We start from the raw sequence: 23830 nt of genomic DNA, 5'->3' as shown, positions 1-23830 counted from the left end.
TCTTTCCCTCCTCTTCTCCAGAATGTTTGTGGGATGGCTGGTACTCCAGCAGTCATCTTATACCATGAGACCACCCTCTCTGGCTAAGTATGGTGCAGCAGACATATAAAAGGAGCCTGGATCTATGATGTCCTTAAGAGCCACCGTAGCAGCCTTAGACTGCCTGCTTTTGGATTTCCTTGAGAGAGAAATACAAAGTTAAGCATGTTATTTTGTATTTATTTTTTTTCTTTCTCTACTTTTTTTGCTTTTGTTTTTGTTTTTTTAATTTAAGAGATAGGGTCTCACTGTGTTGACCAGGCTGGTCTGGAACTCCAAGTGATCCTCCCACCTTGGCCTCCCAAAGTGCTGGGATAACGGGCATGAGCCACCATGCCCATTCTATTTTTTATTTCCTGTTAAAGGAAGGCAAAGCTAACCAATGTATAGACTCAACTTATTATTTACCAGGCCTGAGCTGCAGGGTGATATTCATGGGTAAGCACAAACTGGCAAGCATCATGAAAGACATGAATGGGGCAAGTAAGGAAATTAACTTGGGACCTGTTTAGATAGTGCAGTTGCTACAGGCCTCTGAGGAAGAGATGTTTTGCCAAGTCTGAGAGATGAAAAGAGGCAGGAGAATTTTAAGCAGAAGGCACCATGGTGAAAAGAGCTGGAGGTGTTCAATGGACTGAAAATACATTGTGTGACTCAAGGGAATTGGCAGATGAGATCAGCAAGGGAGGCCAGAGGCTGGGTCAGGCCACGATACAGAACAGGAAACCTGGAATGACTTAGGCAGGAGAGTGATAAGACTTGATTTATGTTTTAAAAAGATTAGCTGCTGTGGGCAGAACACACTGGAGGGAGGTGGGGTGGTGACAGCAGAAATGAGAAGATGAAACATGTCAGTTAATAAGTGAGTACTCTAACTTCAACTCTTAAGTTGAATTTACTAAGTTAACTAATCATTCACAAGTTGGAATATACGATTGTGTATGTGTTGATGTGTGTAAAAGACTGGAAAGAAACACATAAAGATTTACCAATGATTGTGATGATGACGCTGTGGTTATATGGGAGAATGTCCTTTATTTTTCAAAGAGATTTGGTTAAGGTCTCATGATGGCTACCAATCACTTTGAAATGGTTCAGAAAAATATACACATAAATAAAACAAGTAAGATTCCGTTCCAAGATGGCCAAATAGGAACAGCTCCGGTCTGTAGCTCCCAGCATGATCAATGCAGAAGATAGTGATTTCTGCATTTCCAACTCAGGTACCTGGTTCATCTCACTGGGACTGGTTGGACAGTGGGTGCAGCCCACAGAGGGCGAGCTGAAGCAGGGTGGGGCATCGCCTCACTCAGGAAGCGCCAGGGGTCGGGGGATTTCCCGCTCCTAGCCAAAGGAAGCCGTGACAGACCATACCTGGAAAATCGGGACATTCCCGCCCAAATACTGCGCTTTTCCAATGGTCTTAGCAAACGGCACACCAGGAGATTATACCCCCTGCCTGGCTCGGCAGGTCCCACGCCCACGGAGCCTTGCTCACCGCTAGCTCAGCAGTCTGAGATCAACCTGTGAGGCAGCAGCCTGGCAGGGTGACGGTCGTCCATCATTGCTGAGGCCTGAGTACGTAAACAAAGCAGCCAGCAAAGCTCGAACTGGGCAGAGCCCACCACAGCTCTGCAGGGCTGCTGCCTCTGTAGACTCTACCTCTGTGGGCAGGGCACAGTGAACAAAAGGCAGCAGAAACTTCTACAGACTTAAACATCCCTGTCTGACAGCTCTGAAGAGAGCAGTGGTTCTCCAAGTATGGTGTTTGAGCTCTGAGAACAGACAGACTGCCTCCTCAAGTGTGTCCCTGACCCCCATGTAGCCTAACTGGGAGACACCTCCCAGTAGAGGCTGACTGACACCTCATACAGGTGGGTGCCCCTCTGGGACGCAGCTTCCAGAGGAAGGATCAGGCAGCAATATTTGCTGTTCTGCAGCCTCTGCTGGTGATACTCAGGCAAACAGGGTCTGGAGTGGACCTCCAGCAAACTCCAACAGACCTGCAGCTAAGGGACCTGACTGTTAGAAGGAAAACTTAACAAACAGAAAGGAATAGCATCAACATCAACAAAAAGGACATTCACACCAAAACCCCATCTGTAGGTCACCAGTATCAAAGACCAAAAGTAGATAAAATCACAAAGATGGGGAGAAATCAGAGCAGAAAAGCTGAAAATTCTAAAAACCAGAACACCTCTTTTCCTCCAAAAGATTGCAATTGCTCCCCAGCAATGTTTCAGAACAAAACTGGATGGAAAATGACTTTGACGAGCTGACAGAAGTAGGCTTCAGAAAGTCGGTAATAACAAACTTCTCCGAGCTAAAGGAGGATGTTCAAACCCATCGCAAGGAAGCTAAGAACCCTGAAAAAAGATCAGACAAATGGCTAACTAGAATAAACAGTATAGAGAAGATCTTAAATGACCTGATGGAGCTGAAAAGCATGGCATGAGAACTACGTGATGCATGCACAAGCTTCAATAGCTGATTTGATCAAGTGGAAGAAAGAGTATCAGTGACTGAAGATCAAATTAATGAAATAAGGAGAGAAGAGAAGTTTAGAGAAAAAAGAGTAAAAAGAAACAAACAAAGCCTCCAAGAAATATGGGACTATGTGAAAAGACCACATCTACATTTGATTGGTGTACCTGAAAGTGACAGGGAGAATGGAATCAAGTTGGAAAACACTCTTCAGGATATTATCCGGAGAACTTCCCCAACCTAGCAAGGCAGGTCAACTTTCAAATTCAGGAAATACAGAGAACACCACAACGATACTCCTAGAGAAGAGCAACTCCAAGACACACAATTGTCAGATTCATCAAGGTCGAAATGAAGGAAAAAATGTTAAGGGCAGCCAGAGAGAAAGGTTGGGTTACCCACAAAGAGGAGCCCATCGGACTAATAGCAGATCTCTTGGCAGAAACTCTACAAGCCAGAAGAGAGTGGGGGTCAATATTCAACATTCTTAAAGAAAAGAACTTTCAACCCAGAATTTCATATCCAGCCAAACTAAGCTTCATAAGTGAAGGAGAAATAAAATCCTTCGGACAAGTAAATGCTGAAAGATTTTGTCACCACCAGGCCTGCCTTACAAGAGCTCCTGAAGGAAGCACTAAACATGGAAAGGAACAACTGGTACCAGTCACTGCAAAAGCATGCCAAAGTATAAAGACCATCGATACTAGGAAGAAACTGCATCAACTAACAGGCAAAATAACCAGCTAACATCATAATGACAGGATCAAATTCACGCACAACAATATTAACCTTAAATGTAAGTGGGCTAAATGCCCCAATTAAAAGACACAGACTGGCAAATTGGATAGAGTCAAGACTCATCAGTGTACTATCTTCAGGAGACCCATCTCACGTGCAGAGACACACAGAGGCTCAAAATATAGGGATGGAGGAAGATCCATCAAGCAAATGGAAAGCAAAAAAAAGCAGGGGTTGCAATCCTAGTCTCTGATAAAACAGACCTTAAACCAACAAAGATCAAAAGAGACAAAGAAGGCCATTACATAATGGTAAAGGGATCAATTTAACAAGAAGAGCTAACTATCCTAAATATATATGCACCCAATACAGGAGTACCTAGATTCATAAAGCAAGTCCTTAGAGACTACAAAGAGACTTAGACTCCCACACAATAATAATGAGAGACTTTAACACCCCTCTGTCAATATTAGACATACCAACAAGACAGAAAGTTAACAAGGATATCCAGGAATTGAACTCAGCTCTGCACCAAGCGGACCTAACAGACACCTACAGAACTCTCCACCCCAAATCAACAGAATATACCTTTTTCTCAGCACCACATCGCACTTATTCCAAAACTGACCACATAGTTGTAAGTAAAGCACTCCTCGGCAAATGTAAAATAATAGAAATCACAACAAACTGTCTCTCAGACCACAATGCAATCAAATTAGAACTCAGGAGTAAGAAACTCACTCAAAACCACACAACTACATGGCAACTGGACAACCTGCTCCTGAATGACTACTGGGTAAATAACGAAATGAAGGCAGAAATAAAGATGTTATTTGAAACCAATGACAACGAAGACACAACGTACCAGAGTCTCTGGACACATTTAAAGTAGTGTGTAGAGGGAAATTTATAGCACTAAATGCCCACAAGAGAAAGTAGAAAAGATCTAAAACTGACACCCTAACTCACAGTTAAAAGAACTAGAGAAGCAAAAGCAAACAAATTCAAAAGCTAGCAGAAGGCAAGAAATAACTAAGATCAGAGCAGAACTAAAGGAGATAGAGACACAAAAACCCTTCAAAAAAATCAGTGAATCCAGGAGCTGTTTTTTTAAAAAAGATCAACAAAATTGATAGACTGCTAGCAAGACTAATAAAGAAGAAGAGAGAAGAATCAAATAGATGCAATATTTTATTTTCTGATTCCACAGAAATACAAACTACCATGACAGAATACTATAAACACCTCTATGCAAATAAACTAGAAAATCTAGAAGAAATGGATAAATTCCTGGACACATACACCCTTCCAAGACTAAACCAGGAAGAAGCTGAATCTCTGAAGAGACCAATAACAGGCTCTGAAATTGAGGCAATAATTAATAGCCTACCAACCAAAAAAAGTGCAAGACCAGATGGATTCACAGCCGAATTCTACCAGAGGTACAAAGAGAAGCTGGTACCATTCCTTCTGAAACTATTCCAATCAACAGAAAAAGACGGAATCCTCCCTAACTCATTTTATGAGGCCAACATCATCCTGATACCACAGCCTGGCAGACAAAACAAAAAAAGAGAATTTTAGACGAATATCCCTGATGAACATCAATGCGAAAATCCTCAATAAAATACTGGCAAATCGAATCCAGCAGCACATCAAAAAGCTTATCCACCATGATCAAGTTGGCTTCATCCCTGGGATGCAAGGCTAGCTCAACATATGCAAATCAATAAATGTAATCCATCACATAAACAGAACCAACGACAAAAACCACGATTATCTCGATAGATGCAGAAAATTTTGCCTTTGACAAAATTCAACAGCCCTTCGTGCTAAAAACTCTCAATAAACTAGGTACCAATGGGACGTATCTCAAAATAATAAGAGCTATTTATGACAAACCCACAGCCAGTTATCATACTGAATGGGCAAAAACTGGAAGCATTCCCTTTGAAAACTAGCACAAGACAGGGATGCACTCTCTCACCACTCCTATGCAACATAGTGTTGGAAGTTCTGGCAAGGGCAATCAGGTAAGAGAAATAAATAAAGGGTATTCAATTAGGAAAAGAGGAAGTCAAATTGTCCCAGTTTGCAGATAACATGATTGTATGTTTAGAAAACCCCATCGTCTCAGCCCAAAATCTCCTTAAGCTGATAAGCAACTTCAGCAAAGTCTTAGGATATAAAATCAATGTGCAAAAATCAAAAGCATTCCTTTACACCAACAAGAGATAAATGGAGAGCCAAATTGTGAGTGAACTCCCATTCACAATTGCTAGAAAGAGAATAAAATACCTAGGAATCCAACTTACAAGGGATGTGAAGGACCTCTTCAAGGAGAACTACAAACCACTGCTCAACGAAATAAAAGAGGACACAAACAAATGGAAGAACATTCCATGCTCATGGATAGGAAGAATCAATATCATGAAAATGGCCATACCGCCCAAGGTAATAGATTAAATGCCATCCCCATCAAGCTACCAATGACTTTCTTTACAGAATTGGAAAAAACTACTTTAAAGTTCACATGGAACCGAAAAAGAGCCCACATTGCCAAGATAATCCTAAGCAAAAAGAACAAAGCTAGAGGCATCACACTATCTGACTTCAAACTATACTACAAGGCTACAGTAACCAAAACAGTGTGGTATTGGTACCAAAGCAAAGAGATAGACCAATGGAACAGAACAGAGGCCTCAGAAGTAACACCAACATCTACAGCCATCTGATCTTTGACAAACCTGAGAAAAAGAAGAAATGGGGAAAGGATTCCCTATTTAATAAATGGTGCTGGAAAAACTGGCTAGCCATATGTAGAAAGCTGAAACTGGATCCCTTCCTTACACCTTATACAAAAATTAATTCAAGATGGATTCAAGACTTAAATGTTACACCTAAAACCATAAAAACCCTAGAAGAAAACCTAGGCAATACCATTCAGGACATAGGCATGGGCAAGGACTTCATGACTAAAACACCAAAAGCAACGGCAACAAAAGCCAAAACAGACAAATTGGATCTAATTAAACTAAAGAGCTTCTGCACAGCAAAAGAAACTACCATCAGAGTGAACAGGCAACCTACAGAATGGGGGAAATTCTTGCAATCTACCCATCTGACAAAGGGCTAATATCCAGAATCTACAAAGAACTTAAACAAATTTACAAAAAAAAAAAAACAAGCAACCCCATCAAAAAGTAGGCAAAGGATATGAACAGACACTTCTCAAAAGAAGACATTTATGTAGCCAACAGACACATGAAAAAATGCTCATCATCACTGGTCATCAGAGAAATGCAAATCCAAATCACAATGAGATACCATCTCAAACCAGTTAGAATGGCGATCATTAACAAGTCAGGAAACAACAGATGCTGGAGAGGATGTGGAGAAATAGGAACACTTTTACACTGTTGGCGGGAGGGTAAACTAGTCCAACCACTGTGGAAGACAGTGTGGCGACTCCTCAAGGATCTAGAAATAGAAATACCATTTGACCCAGCAATCCCATTATTGGGTATATACCCAAAGGATTATAAATCATGCTACTATAAAGACACACGCACACATATGTTTATTGCGGCACTATTCACAGTAGCAAAAACTTGGAACCAACCCAAATGTCCATCAATGACATACGGGATTAAGAAAATGTGGCACATATACACCATGGAATACTATGCATCTATAAGCAAGGATGAGTTCATGTCCTTTGCAGGGACATGGATGAAGCTGGAAACCATCATTCTGAGCAAACTATCACAAGGACAGAAAACCAAACACTGCATGTTTTCACTGATAGGTGGGTACTGAACAATGAGAACACTTGGACACAGGGCGGGGAATATCACACATAGGGGGCCTGTCGCGGGGTGGGGCACAGGGGGAGGGACAGCATTAGAAATACCTAATGTAAATGATGAGTTAATGGGTACAGCAAACCAACATGGCACATGTATACCTACGTAACAAACCTGCAAGTTGTGCATATATACCCTAGAACTTAAAATATAAGAAAATAAAATAAAATAACACATCTAAAAAAAAAATAAAACAAATAAGACAAATGGTAATTTTTTGCTAAGTTGAAATTTTTCATAATATACAGTTGAAAAAAAATGCACCAATGGTGATTTCCTCAGGCAGTAATTTTTTTGACACAGAGTCTCTGCTGCCCAGGCTGGAGTGCAGTGGCGCGATCTCAGCTCACTGCAAGCTTCACCTCCTGGGTTCATGCCATTCTCCTGCCTCAGCCTCCTGAGTACCTGGGACTATAGGCACCCACCATCATGCCCAGCTAATTTTTTTTATTTTTAGTAGAGACGGGGTTTCACCATGTTAGCCAGGATGGTCTCGATCTTTTGACCCCGTGATCCGCCCACCTTGGCCTCCCAAAGTGCTGGGATTACAGGCATGAGCCACTGCGCTGGGCCATCTCAGGCAGTAATTTTATGAGTGATTTTTACATTATTACTTTATACTTTTCTGTATTTTCTAAATTGGTTTTATTATTTTCATTAGAAAGGGGGAAAAAAAGGCTGCATCAACCACACAAAGGTATTAAAATTTTCTCTGTCTCTGTGCACAGACACACACACATACGCTCATTCACTGATTGCCTGGCTCAATCAGGCTCAGCCACAAGTGCCAGCATCAGCCTTTTTGTAAACAGGTATTTCCTTTTCAGGAATCAGTCCCAGGTTCCCAGAGAAAATATGGCTTTGCTAGAATCCCTGCTAGTTAACAGCAGCCACACTCACAGCTCGATGCCGTGTTCGATGATTTCTTTTTGTTGCTTGATGACCTCAAATTGCTCGGGGTCATCCTGAACAGTTGTCTGGGTCCCTGAGGACACTGTGGACTCCATGGATGTCACACTACACCGTCTCGCCATGTCAAGGCCTTTCCCATCCCCCATTTCCTGATCCATGAGCCTCTCCTGACCTGCAGAGAAGTAAAAGTAAAGGAAGCCAAATAAGCAGGTGGGGGACAGACATAGCCGAGCTAGGTCTGGCTGCATGGCTCCCTTTCCGAGACCTGTAATAGCAACAACTCTATACCATAAAGATTATAAGCATGAAACCTTAGTATCAGATACTTTACTTAAAAACTTGTTTCCTCATGGAACTTGATGAGCTAATTCTTTTTTTTTTTTTTTTGAGACGGAGTCTCGCACGGTCGTCCTGGCTGGAGTGCAGTGGCGCAATCTCGGCTCACTGCAACCTCCGCCTTGCAGGTTCAAGTGATTCTCCCGCGTCAGCCTCCAGAGTGGCTGGGATTACAGGCGCCCACCACCATACCCGGCTAATTTTTTGTATTTTTAATAGAGACAGGGTTTCACTATGTTAGTCAGGCTGGTCTTCAATGCCTCATCTCGTGATCCACCACCCTCGGCCTCCCAAAGTGCTGGGGTTATAGGCATGAGCCACCACACCAGGCCTTGATGAGCTAATTCTAAAATTCACATGAAAGCGTAAAAAAGGCAAAATAACGAGCAAGACAACTTAAAGAACAATGAATAGGAGGACTTGCCCTACAAGATACCAAAAACAAGTGTGGTGTTGGTGTTAAAACAAACAGAACAGAATAGAAAATCTAGAAAGAAGGCCAGGCACAATGGCTCACATCTGTAATCCCAGTGCTTTGGGAGGCTAAGGTGGGAGGACTGCTTGAGCCCAGGAGTTTAAGGCTGCAGTGAGCTACAACTGCACCACTGTACTCCAGCCTGGGTAATGGAAAGAGACCCTGTCTCTTTAAAAAAATTAAAATTCCAGAAACAGACTTACATACATAGGAACATTTGGTGTATCATAAAGGTGATGCTTTGAATCAGTGAGGGAATGAGCAACTATTAAAAAGGCACTGGAGCAACTGGCTCTGCATTTGAAACAATGAAGTTACAGCATAACTTCACACAACTCCAGATGCATTAAAAAGCAGAACTTTCAAAATAATATAGGTATTTAGCAAACTAAAAAGGCTTTTTCAATTCTAAAACAACTATACTAAGACAACTGTTCCCAGCAGTCACAGGAGCCTATTATGAATGGAGGTGGGTATGGCAGCAACGCTGTCTCACCGAGGCTGGTCTGGTGGTTGGGATTCACATACAGGTCTTTGCTCCACTCCACCATGCACTTGAGAATGGACACGAGACACTCCAGGCCTTTCTTCCTCAGGCTGAGCTCCTAAGGGACGAAGTGACACAGGAAAGAGACTTAAGAGAAAAACAAAGAGAACAGACATCTATGAGGCTTTCTCGGACCCCAGTGAGGCTATGAGATAAATCACTGACAGTCAGTGCTATTAAGGATGAAACAAACCCAGAGCTAAGAACTGACAAGTATCAAGGATACACTGCGAAAACCCTGGACATCTCTAAAGATGCTCATTACAAACACTCCAGCAGCAAAAATATGGGGCATGTGTTTTCCTAAAATGAACAACGTTATTTGGATTTTCAAAAGAAGTTTTCATTCATTTCTCGTGTGATTAAAAAAAAAACTTTAAATTTTATTATTATTTTTTTAATAACAAGGTCTTGGCCAGGCGCTGTGGTTCACGCCTGTAATCCTAGCACTTTGGGAGGCTGAGGCGGGGGGATCACCTGAGGTAAGGAGTTCAAGACCAGCCTGGACAAGATGGTGAAACCCCGTCTCTACTAAAAAGACAAAAATAAGCCGGGTGTGGTGGCAGCCACCTGTAATCCCTGCCACTTGGGAGGCTGAGGCAGGAGAATCACTTGAACCTGGGAGGTGGACGTTGCAGTGAGCTGAGATCGTGCCACTGCACTCCAGCCTGGGTGACAGAGCGAGATTCTGTCTCCAAAAAAAAAAAAAATCACACACAAATAACAAGGTCTTAACCAGTGACTCTGAAAAAAAGGAGAAAAGAACCTTGAATTATGCTGCAAGTGACTCTGGATACAACGTATCCCCTAAACACCCACAAATGCATTCCATTTTAAGGCTCACCCTTTAAGTAAATAAAAATACTGATTTTTCAAAAATAAATAGCATTCTTAAATAATAAGTTGAATTATGAGTTGCAGATCATCTAAAAAAACTGCAAATATTTTAGATTCAAAACAGCATCTCGGACAGCACAGATCTCTGTGATTCCAATGACAACTATGACCATCTTTTAGGAAAAATGCCCATACACCAAAATTCCACACATAATTCCAGGGAGGTCGGAGACCCTCTGACCAGTTCATTCAGAAACCTAGAGTTAAGCATCCTATTTTCTTTGTAGGTGCTCTAATAAGGTATTCGGCTCCTAGCCAATCTCCTTTGCCTCTATTGCAGACTGGGATCCTGTTTTCCACGCTATCTTTGGAAGGGTGACTGAGAATGAATTTGCTTCCTATGGGTCTCAGCTCAAAGGTTACCTTCTAAGGGATACTACCCTAATGACTCCATTAAGAATTACAGCACCCCACCTCCAGCACTTCCTCTCTGCCGTCCCTGCTTTATTCTTCTCTGCAGACCTTATGATCATCTGAACTGACTTCTTTAATGTCGTTTTATGATGGCAGGAAATGTGTGAATACGTATGCCTGTTTTGTTCACTGCTATATCAAGGACAGTGCCTGGTATGTGGTGGCACTCAATAAATGTTTATTGGAATGAATAAACTTTAATATAATTGAGTGTCCACAGTGTTTTTACCTGCAGAGGTGTCATTCCCAGCTCATGTCCACTTCTTCCCTGAGCAATTTTGGATAAATCATTTACAAGGCGCTCGAAAATGTTAGCAGCATTTAAATCACAGTCGTAGTTGACATAAATATCCACAACACACTGGGCATCTTGGAAAATAACATACAAGTATCAGAAATTCTGATCAAATAGCAGTTATGTTTTCTTATCAAACAAGATGTTTGCCAACAAATTTCCCCAGTGAACTACAGGCTCCGGTGGCCGCATCTCACTCAGGAAACACATGTTGGAAGTACTAGGAAGCTGGCAGAGAGGAGGTTGTTTTCAGGCCCGCTTCTGAGCAAACTGAAATCTCAGGTGGTTCATTCCACCTGTCCAAGGCTCACTTTTCTCATCAAGGAAGGGGCTAACAATTGCCTGATCCACCTCTTAAAGTTGTGTCACTCTTACAAAAATACATTTGATGCCAGACAAGCAGGATGCTTACTTTGAGGCCACATAATTGTATAGTGTAAGGTAAATCCACATTTACCATAGCACCCAATCAAAAATTGGCAGCACCAATATCTTAGGTCCTGTGACTAACAGTACTCAGCTTGTAGGTAATGTAACCAAGTGTTCCAGTTTGATGAGATTAGGGGGTTTCTGGGACATGAGACTTAGTGCTAAACCCAGGAAGTCCTTGGCAAACCAGCCTGAGTTGGTCATCCTCTAAAAAAGGAGAGGTGGGACAGGACTAGGTTAGAATTAGCCTTTTATTTCCAATCCTTCTTTAAAACTCTAAAAGGAGGAGTTAAAAGTCTTAATCTGAGCTTTGGCAAATTAAAGCATCAAAAGTCCTGTGGATGAGTGTCCCCAGGTGAAAATACCTGCACAGATCCTCGTCAGAGTCTGAATGACCATCCACCTGTGCTCAAAAGAACTTGTTGATGTTTCTAAAATGTTCAAGAAAATTTCTTTGAAAAAGACCTATATGACATAAAGACAAAGGAGGACACTAATTAACAGTTTCAACCAGGGCTCAAAACCTCCAAAGTCTTCAGAAGCCAACCCGATCCTGCAGTAAGTAAAGCACCCTGGGCAGGAGAGTGGAGCGCCCGCCCGGCTGGGCAGCGTCAGGACCCTGGCCTTGGTGGGGACGGCTGGCAGGGTAGGGGCCATCAGGGGAGCTGCCAAGTGGAAATGCAGGACCCATGTTGTGACTTTTTGGAGAGAAACCAGAAATCTGGATTTTCATGTAAAATAGGATTTCTCAATTTGGCAACTAATCTAAATGATTTCAAACAATTTACAGACCAAACAGACATGTTTAGGGGGCGAGCCCAGCATATAGCCCATATCCTTTGGTTAAAATGAAAGGCACATAAGATCTAGGGGCAGTAACTTTTTTTTTTTTTTTTTTTTGAGACGGAGTCTCGCTCTGTTGCCCAGGCTGCAGTGCAGTGGCGCAATCTCAGCTCACTGCAAGCTCTGCCTCCTGGGTTCATGCCATTCTCCTGCCTCAGCCTCCCGAGTAGCTGGGACTACAGGCGCCCGCCACCTCGCCCGGCTAATTTTTTTGTATTTTTAGTAAAAACAGGGTTTCACCATGTTAGCCAGGATGATCTCGATCTGACCTCGTGATCCGCCTGCCTCAGCCTCCCAAAGTGCTGGGATTACAGGCATGAGCCACTGCGCCCAGCCTGAGGGCAGTAACTTTTTATAAAAAGATACTCTCTTACTCATTTAAAAAGTTCTGATTTACTGGGGTGCCAGCTGATGAGTATGCCATTTACCCTCCCTGCCCCTGCCCACTCCTGAGTTCCGGATGGTAAGATATGAAACATTTTCACGAACCATTTTCCTAATGCTTAGTGTATAATATTAGCAGCATTCTCAACATTGAGTATTATTATTAATAATAGTAAACAATCAAATGAAAAAACTTCGGAGTCCATACCTCTATCTGCATTTTCAAGTGCATTTTAAAGTTTGAAAGAAGAGTAAGAAAAATGGCAAGAGACAGCTCAAAGACATCAGGCACTGAAGAGACGCCGTTTTTGGACAAGGCCACACAGAGATATTGCTTGATTGCATTGATGAACATCTCGTGAGTCCTAAATACGGGGCCAGCATTTTGTAACACAGAGAGGAGCAGCTGCAGGGAAACCACCTTGGAACGCAGCTCATGGGATCTGGCAAAGAAAATGAAAAACCGTAACAGTGCTAAAAGAAAAAATGTCAAACAGTATGTTTCTTGAGAAGGCCTTGCTCCTCTACCAATGAGCAGAAGTTTAAAGAATTAATAGCACCTAAATGTCAGGAGAATCAGGGCAGATGGCATGAGGTGGGTCCTTCTGGAATTGCAGGCCCTTTGAGAACAAGAGCTGCCAATTCCTTTTTGTCCCTCTCCATCACGAAGTAGAGAATATAGCAGGAGCAAAGTGTCAACTGATTCTGGAGAGCAGGTTCTACAACTGCACTGAGAGAATCAATGACTTTACATCACTTGTGGGAGGCTGAGACACCTGGCTCACCCTATCTTCACACACCATGAAGACGGTGCTCTTTATCCACCTACCTCACAGCCCTCCCTCACCGCTGCCCATCCCTGAGTTCAGGTATGGTAAGAAATGGTACATTTTCATGAACTATTTTCTTAACACTTATTTTTATTTTTTAAAATTTACTGTTGCTCTATTGCCCAGGCTAGAGTTCAGTGACACGATCTCGGCTCACTGCAACCTCTGCCTCCTGGGTTCAAGCGATTCTCTTGCCTCAGCCTCCTGAGTGGCTGGGATTACAGGTGCGTACCAGCACACCCAGCTAATTTTTGTATTTTTAGTAGAGATGGGGTTTTGTCTTGTTGGCCAGGCTGGTTTCAAACTCCTGGCCTCAAGTGATCCACCCACCTCGGCCTCCCAGAGTGTTGGGATTATAGGCGTGAGCCACCACACCTGGCCTATTTTCCTAATACCTATCATAGTATTAGAAGCATTCACAATAGATGAATTGAAGATTATTAATGACTAATGACAGGAACGACAGTGACAATTTATAAAGTACAAGGCCCCATGCTCAGGACAACACCGATATTTCATTTAATCAATCCTGTAAGATGATTTTCCATATTCCCATTTTTCAGATGAGGCTTGGTAAGTCATATAACCAAGGAACTGCTCTCAGGTGGAGGAGCCAAGATCTAAATGCAGCTCTTTCTGGCTCTGAAGCCTCTGCTTTCTTCACTCCACAGCACGGACATCCTTGTAGTAGTTTGTTTACTACAAAGAAATGTTTGGCTTCCCTGTGTCCCAATCTGGGGCTTAGATCTGTATCGATGAAGCAGAGGTTTCCAAACACAACAGGGAACTGAGGTTTGCAGGTATCCTGTCCCTCCCCCACCCCACATCAGGAGATTCAATCCACTAGCTAGTAAAAATGTGCTTTTTATGTGTTCAACAAACAGACTGTTTTTAGCATTCATATGCCAAGAAAAGCAAAACTGGGCAAAATCTTGGTTGGTGGGGATACAGAGACAATTCAATATGAAAGGACTATAGAGACTGCATGAGTCTGAAAGTTGTAAAACCATTCCTGCACTTACACTGACAAAGAGACACAACACTGAAATTTCTTGGAACAAGGGGAGTGTGAAACACAGTACCATGTGCTGCTGGATCATTGAATTGAAGATGGCCAAGAACTGCTGTCTGCTTACTTTGGGTCTGGAGGGCCTTCACCAAGGGGCTTCATGGACAGCTTGCACAGGGAGCGGAACACAAGGAAGGCATCCTTCTGCAGAACGTGGGAGAACCTGGCAGCCACTTGATGTCCTTGTGCATCCGATTCCTAGGATTAGAAACAAACATTAGCAGGGTGTGGTGACGCGCACCTGTAGTCCTAGTTTCTCCGGAGGCTGAGGCAGGAGGATCCATTGAGCCCAAGAGGTCAAGGCTGCAGTAAACCATGATGGCACTGCTGCGCTCCACTCTGGGGAACATAGTAAGACCGTATCTCAAAAAAATAAAAAGGGAGAGGACAAAAGTATAACTCTTATCAAAAATAAGAAATGTAATTATCTCATGGAAATTAAAATTCTTCTATTTAATAGGGAGACGAGGGATGTGGTGGAGGGGAGGATATGACAAAATAGGAGCTATGGAGGAGCCATCACAGCAATTCTACAACCTTGTTCCTTGTTCTTCAGAGTTGGTATGGGTGGTTTAAAATGAAACATGATCAAAAGTTAAGCTGTAAAAAAACCAAAACTAATACAGGTAATTACATTAGCTTGGGTAAGAAAGGTAGTTCTAAGAACACTATTGTAAGCCAGGGGCAATGGCTCACGCCTGTAATCCCAATACTTTGGGAGGCCAAGGCAGGCAGATCACTTGAAGTCAGGAGTTCCACACCAACTTGGCCAACATGGTGAAACCTCGTCTCTACTAATCCCAGCTTCTTGGGAGGCTAAGACAGGAGAATCGCTTGAACCTGGGAGGTAAAGGTTGCAGTGAGCCGAGATCGTGGCACTGCACTCCAGCCTGGGTGACCAAAAAAAAATAATAATAATAAAAATTAAAAAAAGAATACTGTTGCAGCTATTGCAGGATAAATGGGTAACAAAGGATAGGTATTACAAAATAAACTTTTTTCACCTAAAAAAAGGTAAATTACATTTAAAAACAAAACATAAAAATAAAATTTTTTGGCCAGACACGGTGGCTCACGCCTGTAATCCCAGCACTTTGGAAGGCTTAGGTGGGCAGATCACAAGGTTGGGAGATCGAGACCATCCTGGCTAAGATGGTGAAACCTCGTCTCTACTAAAAATACAAAAAATTAGCTGAGAGTGGTGGTGGGCGCCTATGGTCCCAGCTACTCAGGAGGCCGAGGCAGGAGAATGGCGTGAACCTGGGAGGCAGAGCTTGCAGTGAGCCGAGATTGCGCCACTGTACTCTAGCCTGGGCAACAGAGCGAGACTGCATCTCAAAAAAAAAAAAAAAAAATTTTTTTAACATATAATAAAGATTAATATCCCCCACATATAAAAGTTCTTATAATTCTTATAATTCATTAAGGAAATATGAAAACCTTCCTCCCATATGAAAAAAATGGATAAGCAATGTACCAATAAATGCAAATGATAAAGAAACATAAATGGCCGGGTGCAGTGGCTCACGCCTGTAATCCCAGCACTTTGGGAGGCAGAGGCCGGTGGATCACGAGGTCAGGAGATCGAGACCATCCTGGCTAACACGGTGAAACCCCGTCTCTACTAAAAACACAAAAAATTAGCCGGGTATGGTGGCGGGCGCCTGTAGTCCCAGCTACTTGGGAGGCTGAGGCAGGAGAATGGCGTGAACCCGGGAGGCAGAGCTTGCAGTGAGCTGAGATCCGGCCACTGCACTCCAGCCTGGGCGACAGAGCGAGACTCCGTCTCAAAAAAAAAAAAAAAAAGAAACATAAATGACCTTATTACTCATCATTAGGGTAGGAGCTTTCTCCTATCAGACTAGCAAAGATGTGAATAAAGGCTGCTGCCTAGTTTTAATGAGAGAATGGGAAAATGGGTATTGAGAGATTAAAGGTGGACAGGGATTCAAGCAGTACCTTCCCAGAAGACTGACTTGGTGTTAAGGATCAAAAGCCTTAAAACTTCCAACTCCCACTCTCTTTCATTCATTTACTTATGAGACATGATCTCACTATATTTATTTATTTATTTATGAGATGGGGTCTCACTATGTTCCCCTGGCTGGATTTCTGGGCTCAAGCGATCCTCCAGCCTCAGCCTCCTGAGTAGCTGGGAATACAGAAGCGTGCTATTACACTCAGCTAAAACTTCCAACTCTTGAACCATCAATACTACTCGCAGGAATTTATTCCTAAGAAGGAATTAAGAGTTATCTATAAGGATATTCATTATAGAAGCATTTCCTATGATAAAACTGGAATAATCTAAAAACCCAATAGGGAATTGGTTAATAGATTACAGTGATCCATACAGAATTTCACATGGCCATTAAAAATTTGTGTTAGCTCTACATACACTGATAGGGGAAGATGCCCACCATACAGTGTTGAGTAAACAAAGCAAACTGCCGCTTATTATATAACATGAGTCCCTTGTATAGATTTAAGTGCGTCCTCAAGGGGGTTAAAAAAAAGAAAACAAAAACAAACAAAAAAACCACCTTATTCTGGCCGGATGCAGTGGTTCATGTCTGTAAACCCAGCACTTTGGGAAGCTGAGGTGAGCAGATTGCTTGAGCCCAGTTCAAGATCACCCTGGGCAACATAGTGAGACCCTGTCTCTACAAATAATAATAAAAAATTAGCCAGGTATGGTGGTGCATGCCTGTAGCCCCAGATACTCAGGGGGCTGAGGCGGCAGGATCATTTGAGCCCAGGAAGTGAAGGCTGCAGTGAGTCGAGACCACACCACTGCACTCCAGCCTAGGTAAGAATGAGATTCTGTCTCAAATAAACAACAACAAATCCTTATTCTTTTTATGTATAAAGCATAGATATACATGTAGCATATGGATATCCAGTTTACTGGTGGCATTACAACTTAATGGGGGATGATGATTAGGAAAAAATGTCTACAAAGTTTTCTTGGAGGAAGGAGCAATAATGAAAAAGGTTGAGAAACACTGGTAAAAAGACAAAGAAAGTGGGGTCTTGAGGGACAGTCACATCGTATTACTTCCTATTTTGAATGCTTATATTTAATTTTAAAGCAATTTTTAAGAGAACAATAAGGCTACTAAAAAGAATAATGTGGCGGACATATCTATGGGCCTGAGAGAATGTTCATAATATAAATTGTTTAAAAAGCAGGTTGCAACACAGGATACACACTGTATTATTCTATTTAAGTGGAAAAATATGTGAGATGGAGGAAAATCTAGAAGGATATAGGTAAGATGTTAACAAGGGCAATCTATGGGTTATGGATGGCTTTCCTATACATACTGACTTTCCAATACAGAGAAGGAAAGACAGGTAACTATACATTTTATTTTCCTATAATGAATGTATACTATTTTGAGAGAGAAGAAAAATAGCAAGAAATTTAAGTGTTAAAAGTCTGAGTAAACAGGGTTTAATAATGATGTTATATACCAAGCAACACTAGCACATTCTAAGAACTGAACCTGCTAATACAAAGAATATTGGCCCAGAACTGTGTGACTAATAAATGAATAGGGCTTGCTTATTTTAGTTGCTTCTTTTGAGGAAAGATTTTATTCTGCATTTTTTGAAAAAGTAAAAATGGCAATGAATCCAGAGGATGATCACTAACATACCAGATTATCTGCTGATGACAAGGACTGCCGGTCATCGGCTATTCCATTGGTCTGTGAGTTTTCATCAACTCCTGGGGGAATAGCACATTCCTGACACTCCAGTTCACCTAGAACTCTCTCAGGTTCTGTCAGACCATGCTTTTCCGCTGCTTCTTAAAACACAAATACAAAGTCATAGCCAAATTAGTACTGTACTTACCCTAAAAGGCTGCTTGACACCAAAAAGAAGTTATTCGTGAGCCTCCCAGCTGTTGCTTTTTCCCCTTTTCCTGTGCCACCAGCCCATGACTGACACAATCCTGGAAAAGCCTTGGCCAAAGTGATGCTTAAGCTTTATGAGTGTTTGTTATCCGCAGCCCCACTGCCAGGGCCACAGCAATATACAATTCTCTCCAGATCAATGGTGCCTCCAGAATTGTGTAATGCAGCAGCCCTGCCCACCCCCATTCACTTTTGAAAAAGATTAGAAGCAGCTAAACATGAAAGGTACAGATTTTTTAAACGTACCATTAATAAAGGAATTAGAGAAGAGTCAGTTATGACAGAAAACCTTAGTCACAGAGAAAAAATGTAAACCTAAGCTTCTTGGCAGCCATGTGAAAAAAGGGAAATAATTAAAATAAAGAATTAAATATATTTCATCATTTAATGAAGGAAAGCATATCTGATGATCAGCAAAGCAATGAAACTCTAAGAAAACTTTATAATGTGGTTCTTTATATATACATAAGGGATATGAAACAATGAGAACAATTTTCAATAACAGCTTTACAAAGCATATTTCATTCAGTAAGTATTTATCAAGTGCCTATTATGTGCCAGGCTCTGCAGTAGTGGCTAGAGGACACAAAGTCAACAAGACAAACATCCATTACCTGAAGACTTCTTGTATAGACCCCAGAAACAAATCTAAAGGTATGAAATAAAGTTTTTCTATTTTACAGGCATTTCTATAAGAAGCTAAATAAATAATAGAATATGTATATAGCTTTGTGGTACCTTAACAAAAAGATAGGGCTTAGAAAAGTGGCTTTCAAATCTTGACCTCTGTAAGAAATTAATTTAAAAAATTGTATCCCAGTATAGACACGTGCACATAAATAACTGAAACACATTTCATGAAACAATACTTAACATTATATGTGATACAGTCAGATCATTTGTACTCTGTTTCATTTTACTCTCTTTCATTAAAAAAAAAAGCTGATTAAAACCCACTAAGATTTTGATTTCTAGAAATATTAATGGTTTATTGGCATTGGAACAAAATGTTCAGCATACACCCACTGACCTGAGATTCTGGGCAGAAACCATACCATGAGGCAGTTATGAATGAAGCCTAACAAAATAAAGCTTCCCTGTACACCTGATACCTGCTGACAAGTGGAGTGTCCCCTTGACACATCAATGGCTGGCCATGAAAACTCAGCTCCAATGGACATGGATCTCAGGGCTCCAGCCCACTTCTAGAAAGACCTGGACATCCCCTAATCTACAAGGCATATGGAATGGCCCTCTGCATCTCCATGTGGAGCATCTAAGCCTAACACAGTCAGACAATGTTTCTTTTTTTTGAGATGGAGTCTTGCTCTGCCACCCAGGCTGAAGTGCAGCGGCGTGATCTCAGCTCACTGCAACCTCTACCTTCCAGGTTCAAGCAATTCTGCCGCCTCAGCCTCCCAAAAAGCTGGGACTACAGGCGCGCGTCACCATGCCCGGCTACTTTTTGTATTTTTAGTAGAGATGGGATTTCACCACATTGGCCAGGCTGGTCTCGAATTCCTGACCTTGTGATCCGCCCGCCTTGGCCTCCCAAAGTGCTGGGATTACAGGCGTGAGCCACCGCGCCCGGCCCAGACTATGTTTCTTAAACCCAATCCAAATGAGACTAAAATCAGTCAGTAAAAACAAGTCATTTTTGAATCCCATATAAAAAATGGGCAGATGTGGGAAGATTCAGTTTCCATGAGCTCCATGAGTTCTTAGGGCAGGGAAGAGGAAACTCCACCACTAAAACATTTTGCTGAGGACTTTTTGGAGGAATGAGGGAAGAGGAAAGGCTGGGTCGTCCTTGGTTCTTACCTTTAATGGCAGATGTGACTACATCTTCCAAGATGTCCTTCACCACCTCCTGGGCTCCGTCATCAGTCCCTACACACACATCCAAATATACAAAACACACATGGGCATTTCCAGGAAAAAACAAAGGAAGAAGGGGAGATTACGGGGAGTTACATTTCAGAAGGCAAAGGGTGCAAGTAAGTTCTCCCCAAGGCCAAATCTGATTGTGCCAATGAAGGATAACTTCCTTGAAATCGGGAAACTTAGGCAGCATCTGTTCTGCTTTTGAGGTTCCCTTTGTGGAACACTAAAACCCCACTGGCTTGTATTACTCTCTTCCTTCCTGAGTCCCAGTGGCTCGGCCCAGGGCCCTCCCCAACACCCCCAACTTGGAGGCAAGAGCTCGATTTTATCCAGCTAGGGTTCCTGGCAGAACAAATGGAGCTTTCTCTTGTGCCTTAGCCTCAGGGACCAACGAGCCTTGGTAAACGACATGCCTTCTGCTGCTCTGCCTTCCCACACTGTAAACCCAGAATCTGGCATGAGATTTCCAATGTGATAGTTAAGAATTTATTCAACTTTTATGAAACGATTCTGTAATATGTTAACCGTTTAAGTAGAAGAGGTTCGGTATCTCTTTTTTTTTTTTTTCTTCAGAAAACTAGTTCTAGGAAAGAGTTTATATAAACAGCTCTTGACTAGATGTTTAGAAGTAAACATTACTTTTTTTTTTTTTTTTTTGAGACAGAGTTTTGCTCTCTTGTCCAGGCTGGAGTGCAATGGCACCATCCCAGCTTACTGCAACCTCCGCCTCCTTGGCTCAAGCAATCCTCCCACCTCACCATGCCCGGCTAATTTTGTAGTTTTAGTAGAGACAAGGTTTCTCTATGTTGCCTAGGCTGGTCTTGAACTCCTGAGTTCAACTGATCCACCCACCTTGGCCTCCCAAAGTGCTGGGATTACAAGCATGAGACATTGCACCTGGCCGAACGTTACTCATTTATAAAACATCACGTTGACCAAAAAAACCATCACCTTAAAAAAGCAAAACCAAAATAATCCTTTGACTGTGTATTAATGAGAATTTTTAATCCAGCCACCATTTTTATGAGTTCTATGCTTGATCTACAAGGTCCTGGAGGGCAGTGCTAAGTATTTTCATTTCCATTGGGCACTTAACACCCTGGAACTATCTACGTGGCAAAGTAAATTCGTGTGGGAAATATTGATGTTATAAGCTTTTCCTAGAAGGCAAAGGGAACTTGAAGTTAGAAAACCCCAGAAACAGTCACAATCCGCTAAACTCACTTCTTATCTAAAAAGGATGATTTAGACTAGATCACTATTACTCAAACTTTAGTCATTCTCAAACCACCTTCATAACTTTTGCCACATTCATGCACCACCATAATATTATATATTATTATGTATTTTAAATATACTGTTATGCACCACATAACAACATCTGGTCAATGAGGAATCACATATACAATAGTGGTCCTGGAAGACTACCAGTGGAGCTGAAAAATTCCTATCGCCTAGTGACATCATAGCCGTTGTTATGTCGCAGCACAACTTATTACTTATATTTGTGGTGATGCTGGTGTGAACAAACCTGTGCTACCAGTCATATAAAAGAAGAGTACATGCAATTCTGTATAATACATAATAATTGGTAATAAACCAGTGTGTTATTAGTTTATGTATTTACTATAATATACTTCTTTTTTTTTTTTTTTTTTTTTGAGAGACAGAGTCGCAATCTGTTGCCCAGGCTGGAGTGCAGTGACACGATCTTGGCTCACTGCAACCTCCGCCTCCCAGGTTCAAGCGATTCTCTTGCCTCAGCCTCCCGAGTAACTGGGATTACAGGCCTGTGCCACCACGCCTGGCTAATTTTTGTACTTTTAGTAGAGACGGAGTTTTGCCATGTTGGCCAGGCTGGCCTCGAACTCCTGACCTCAACTGATCTGCCTGCCTCAGCCTCCCAAAGTGTTGGGATTACAGGCGTAAGCCACCGTGCTCAGCCTATACTATACTCTTTATTGTCATTGCCTTCTACTTATTTAAAAAAGAAAAAGTTAACTGTAAAAAAGTCTCAGGCAGGTTCAGGAAGCATCCCAGGAGCAAGTATTGTTATTATAGGAGATACCAACTCCATGTATGTTACAGCCGCTGAAGACCTTCCGGGGACAAGATGTGGAGGTGGAAGACAGTGATATGAATAATCCTGACCATGTGTAGGCCTAGGCTAATCTGTGTGTTTTGTGGCTTAGTTTTTAACAAAAATATTTTAAAAGTTTTAAAAACCTAAAAATTTAAGAAATAGAAAAAAAAAGTTTATAGAATAAGAATATAAAGAAAAAATATTTTTGTGTATCTGTGCTATGTGTTTGTTTTAAACTAGATGCTATTACAAGAGCCAAAAGTTTAAAAAAAAAAAAAGTTTATGAAGTAAAAATGTTACAGTAAGCTAAAATTAATTTATTATTGAATAAAGAAAATTATTATTATTATTTTTTGAGATGGAGTCTCGCTCTGTCGCCAGGCTTGATGCAGTGGCACAATCTCGGCTCTCTGCAACCTCCGCCTCCCAGGTTCAAGCGATTCTCCTGCCTCAGCCTCCTGAGTAGCTGGGACTACAGGTGTGCGCCACCACACCCAGCTAATTTTTGTATTTTTAGTAGAGACGGGGTTTTACCATGTTGGCCAGGATGGTCTCAATCTCGACCTCGTGATCCAACTGCCTCGGCCTCCCAAAACGCTGGGATTACAGGCGTGAGCTACCGCGCCTGGCCAGAAAATTAATTTTATAGGCTGGGCACAGTGGCTCATGCCTATAATCCAGCACTTCAGGAGGCCAAGGCGGGTGGATCACCTGAGGTCAGGAGTTCGAGACCAGCCTGGTCAACAACAGAAACCCAGTCTCTACCAAAAACACAAAAATTAGCCAGGCGTGGTAGCAGGCACCTGTAATCCCAGCTACTCGGGAGGCTGAGGCAGGAGAATCACTTGAACCTGGGAGGTGGAGATTGCAGTGAGCAGAGATCGTGCCACTGCACTCCAGCCTGGAGGACAAGAGCAAAACTCCGTCTCCAAAAAAAAAAAAAGAAAGAAAATTATTTTTATAAATTTAGGGTAGCCTAAGTGTTTATGAAGCCTGCAGTGGGATATGGTCATGTCCTAGGCCTTCACATTCACTCACTGCTCACTCACTGACTCACTCAGAGTAACTTCCAGTCCTTCATGCTCCATCCATGGTAAGTGCCCTATACAGGTATATCAGTTTTTATCTTTTATACCGCATTTTGACTGCACCTTATCAAATCCTTACCACTGTGTTACCAATGCATATAGTATTCAAAACAGTAACATGGCGTACAGGTTTATAGCCTAGAGGTGAAACTGCCTATGACCCATTTCTCAGAACATAACCCTGTTGTTAAGCAATGCATGACGGCAAGTATTTACTAGTGCTCTTTAAGTTAACTCACCTTAAGCAATAAAATTCACAAAATAACAGTTTTCATATGTTAGTTACATTTTCTG

At 42.0% G+C, this 23830-nt stretch overlaps 1 protein-coding gene across 2 annotated transcripts in view; it reads right to left on the bottom strand.

Moving 5' to 3' along the window:
- Nucleotides 1-23830, bottom strand: part of ARFGEF2 (ADP ribosylation factor guanine nucleotide exchange factor 2) — a 113221-nt gene that overhangs the window by 52685 nt on the left and 36706 nt on the right. The window contains exons 7-14 of one of the 2 annotated variants that reach the window (XM_003904638.5): nt 20303-20371; nt 18221-18372; nt 14626-14756; nt 12868-13102; nt 11798-11897; nt 10938-11077; nt 9347-9455; nt 8028-8211 (exon numbers count right to left, since the gene is read on the bottom strand). In XM_003904638.5, coding sequence (XP_003904687.1) covers nt 8028-8211; nt 9347-9455; nt 10938-11077; nt 11798-11897; nt 12868-13102; nt 14626-14756; nt 18221-18372; nt 20303-20371 — 1120 coding nt within the window. The remainder of the gene's footprint in view (nt 1-8027; nt 8212-9346; nt 9456-10937; nt 11078-11797; nt 11898-12867; nt 13103-14625; nt 14757-18220; nt 18373-20302; nt 20372-23830) is intronic. The other variant, XM_009215954.4, reaches the window with a different exon arrangement.

Source organism: Papio anubis, chromosome 16, assembly GCF_008728515.1.
Source record: "Papio anubis isolate 15944 chromosome 16, Panubis1.0, whole genome shotgun sequence".
Classification (NCBI taxonomy): Eukaryota; Metazoa; Chordata; class Mammalia; order Primates; family Cercopithecidae; genus Papio; species Papio anubis.
This window is presented reverse-complemented; position numbering and strand designations above follow the sequence as displayed.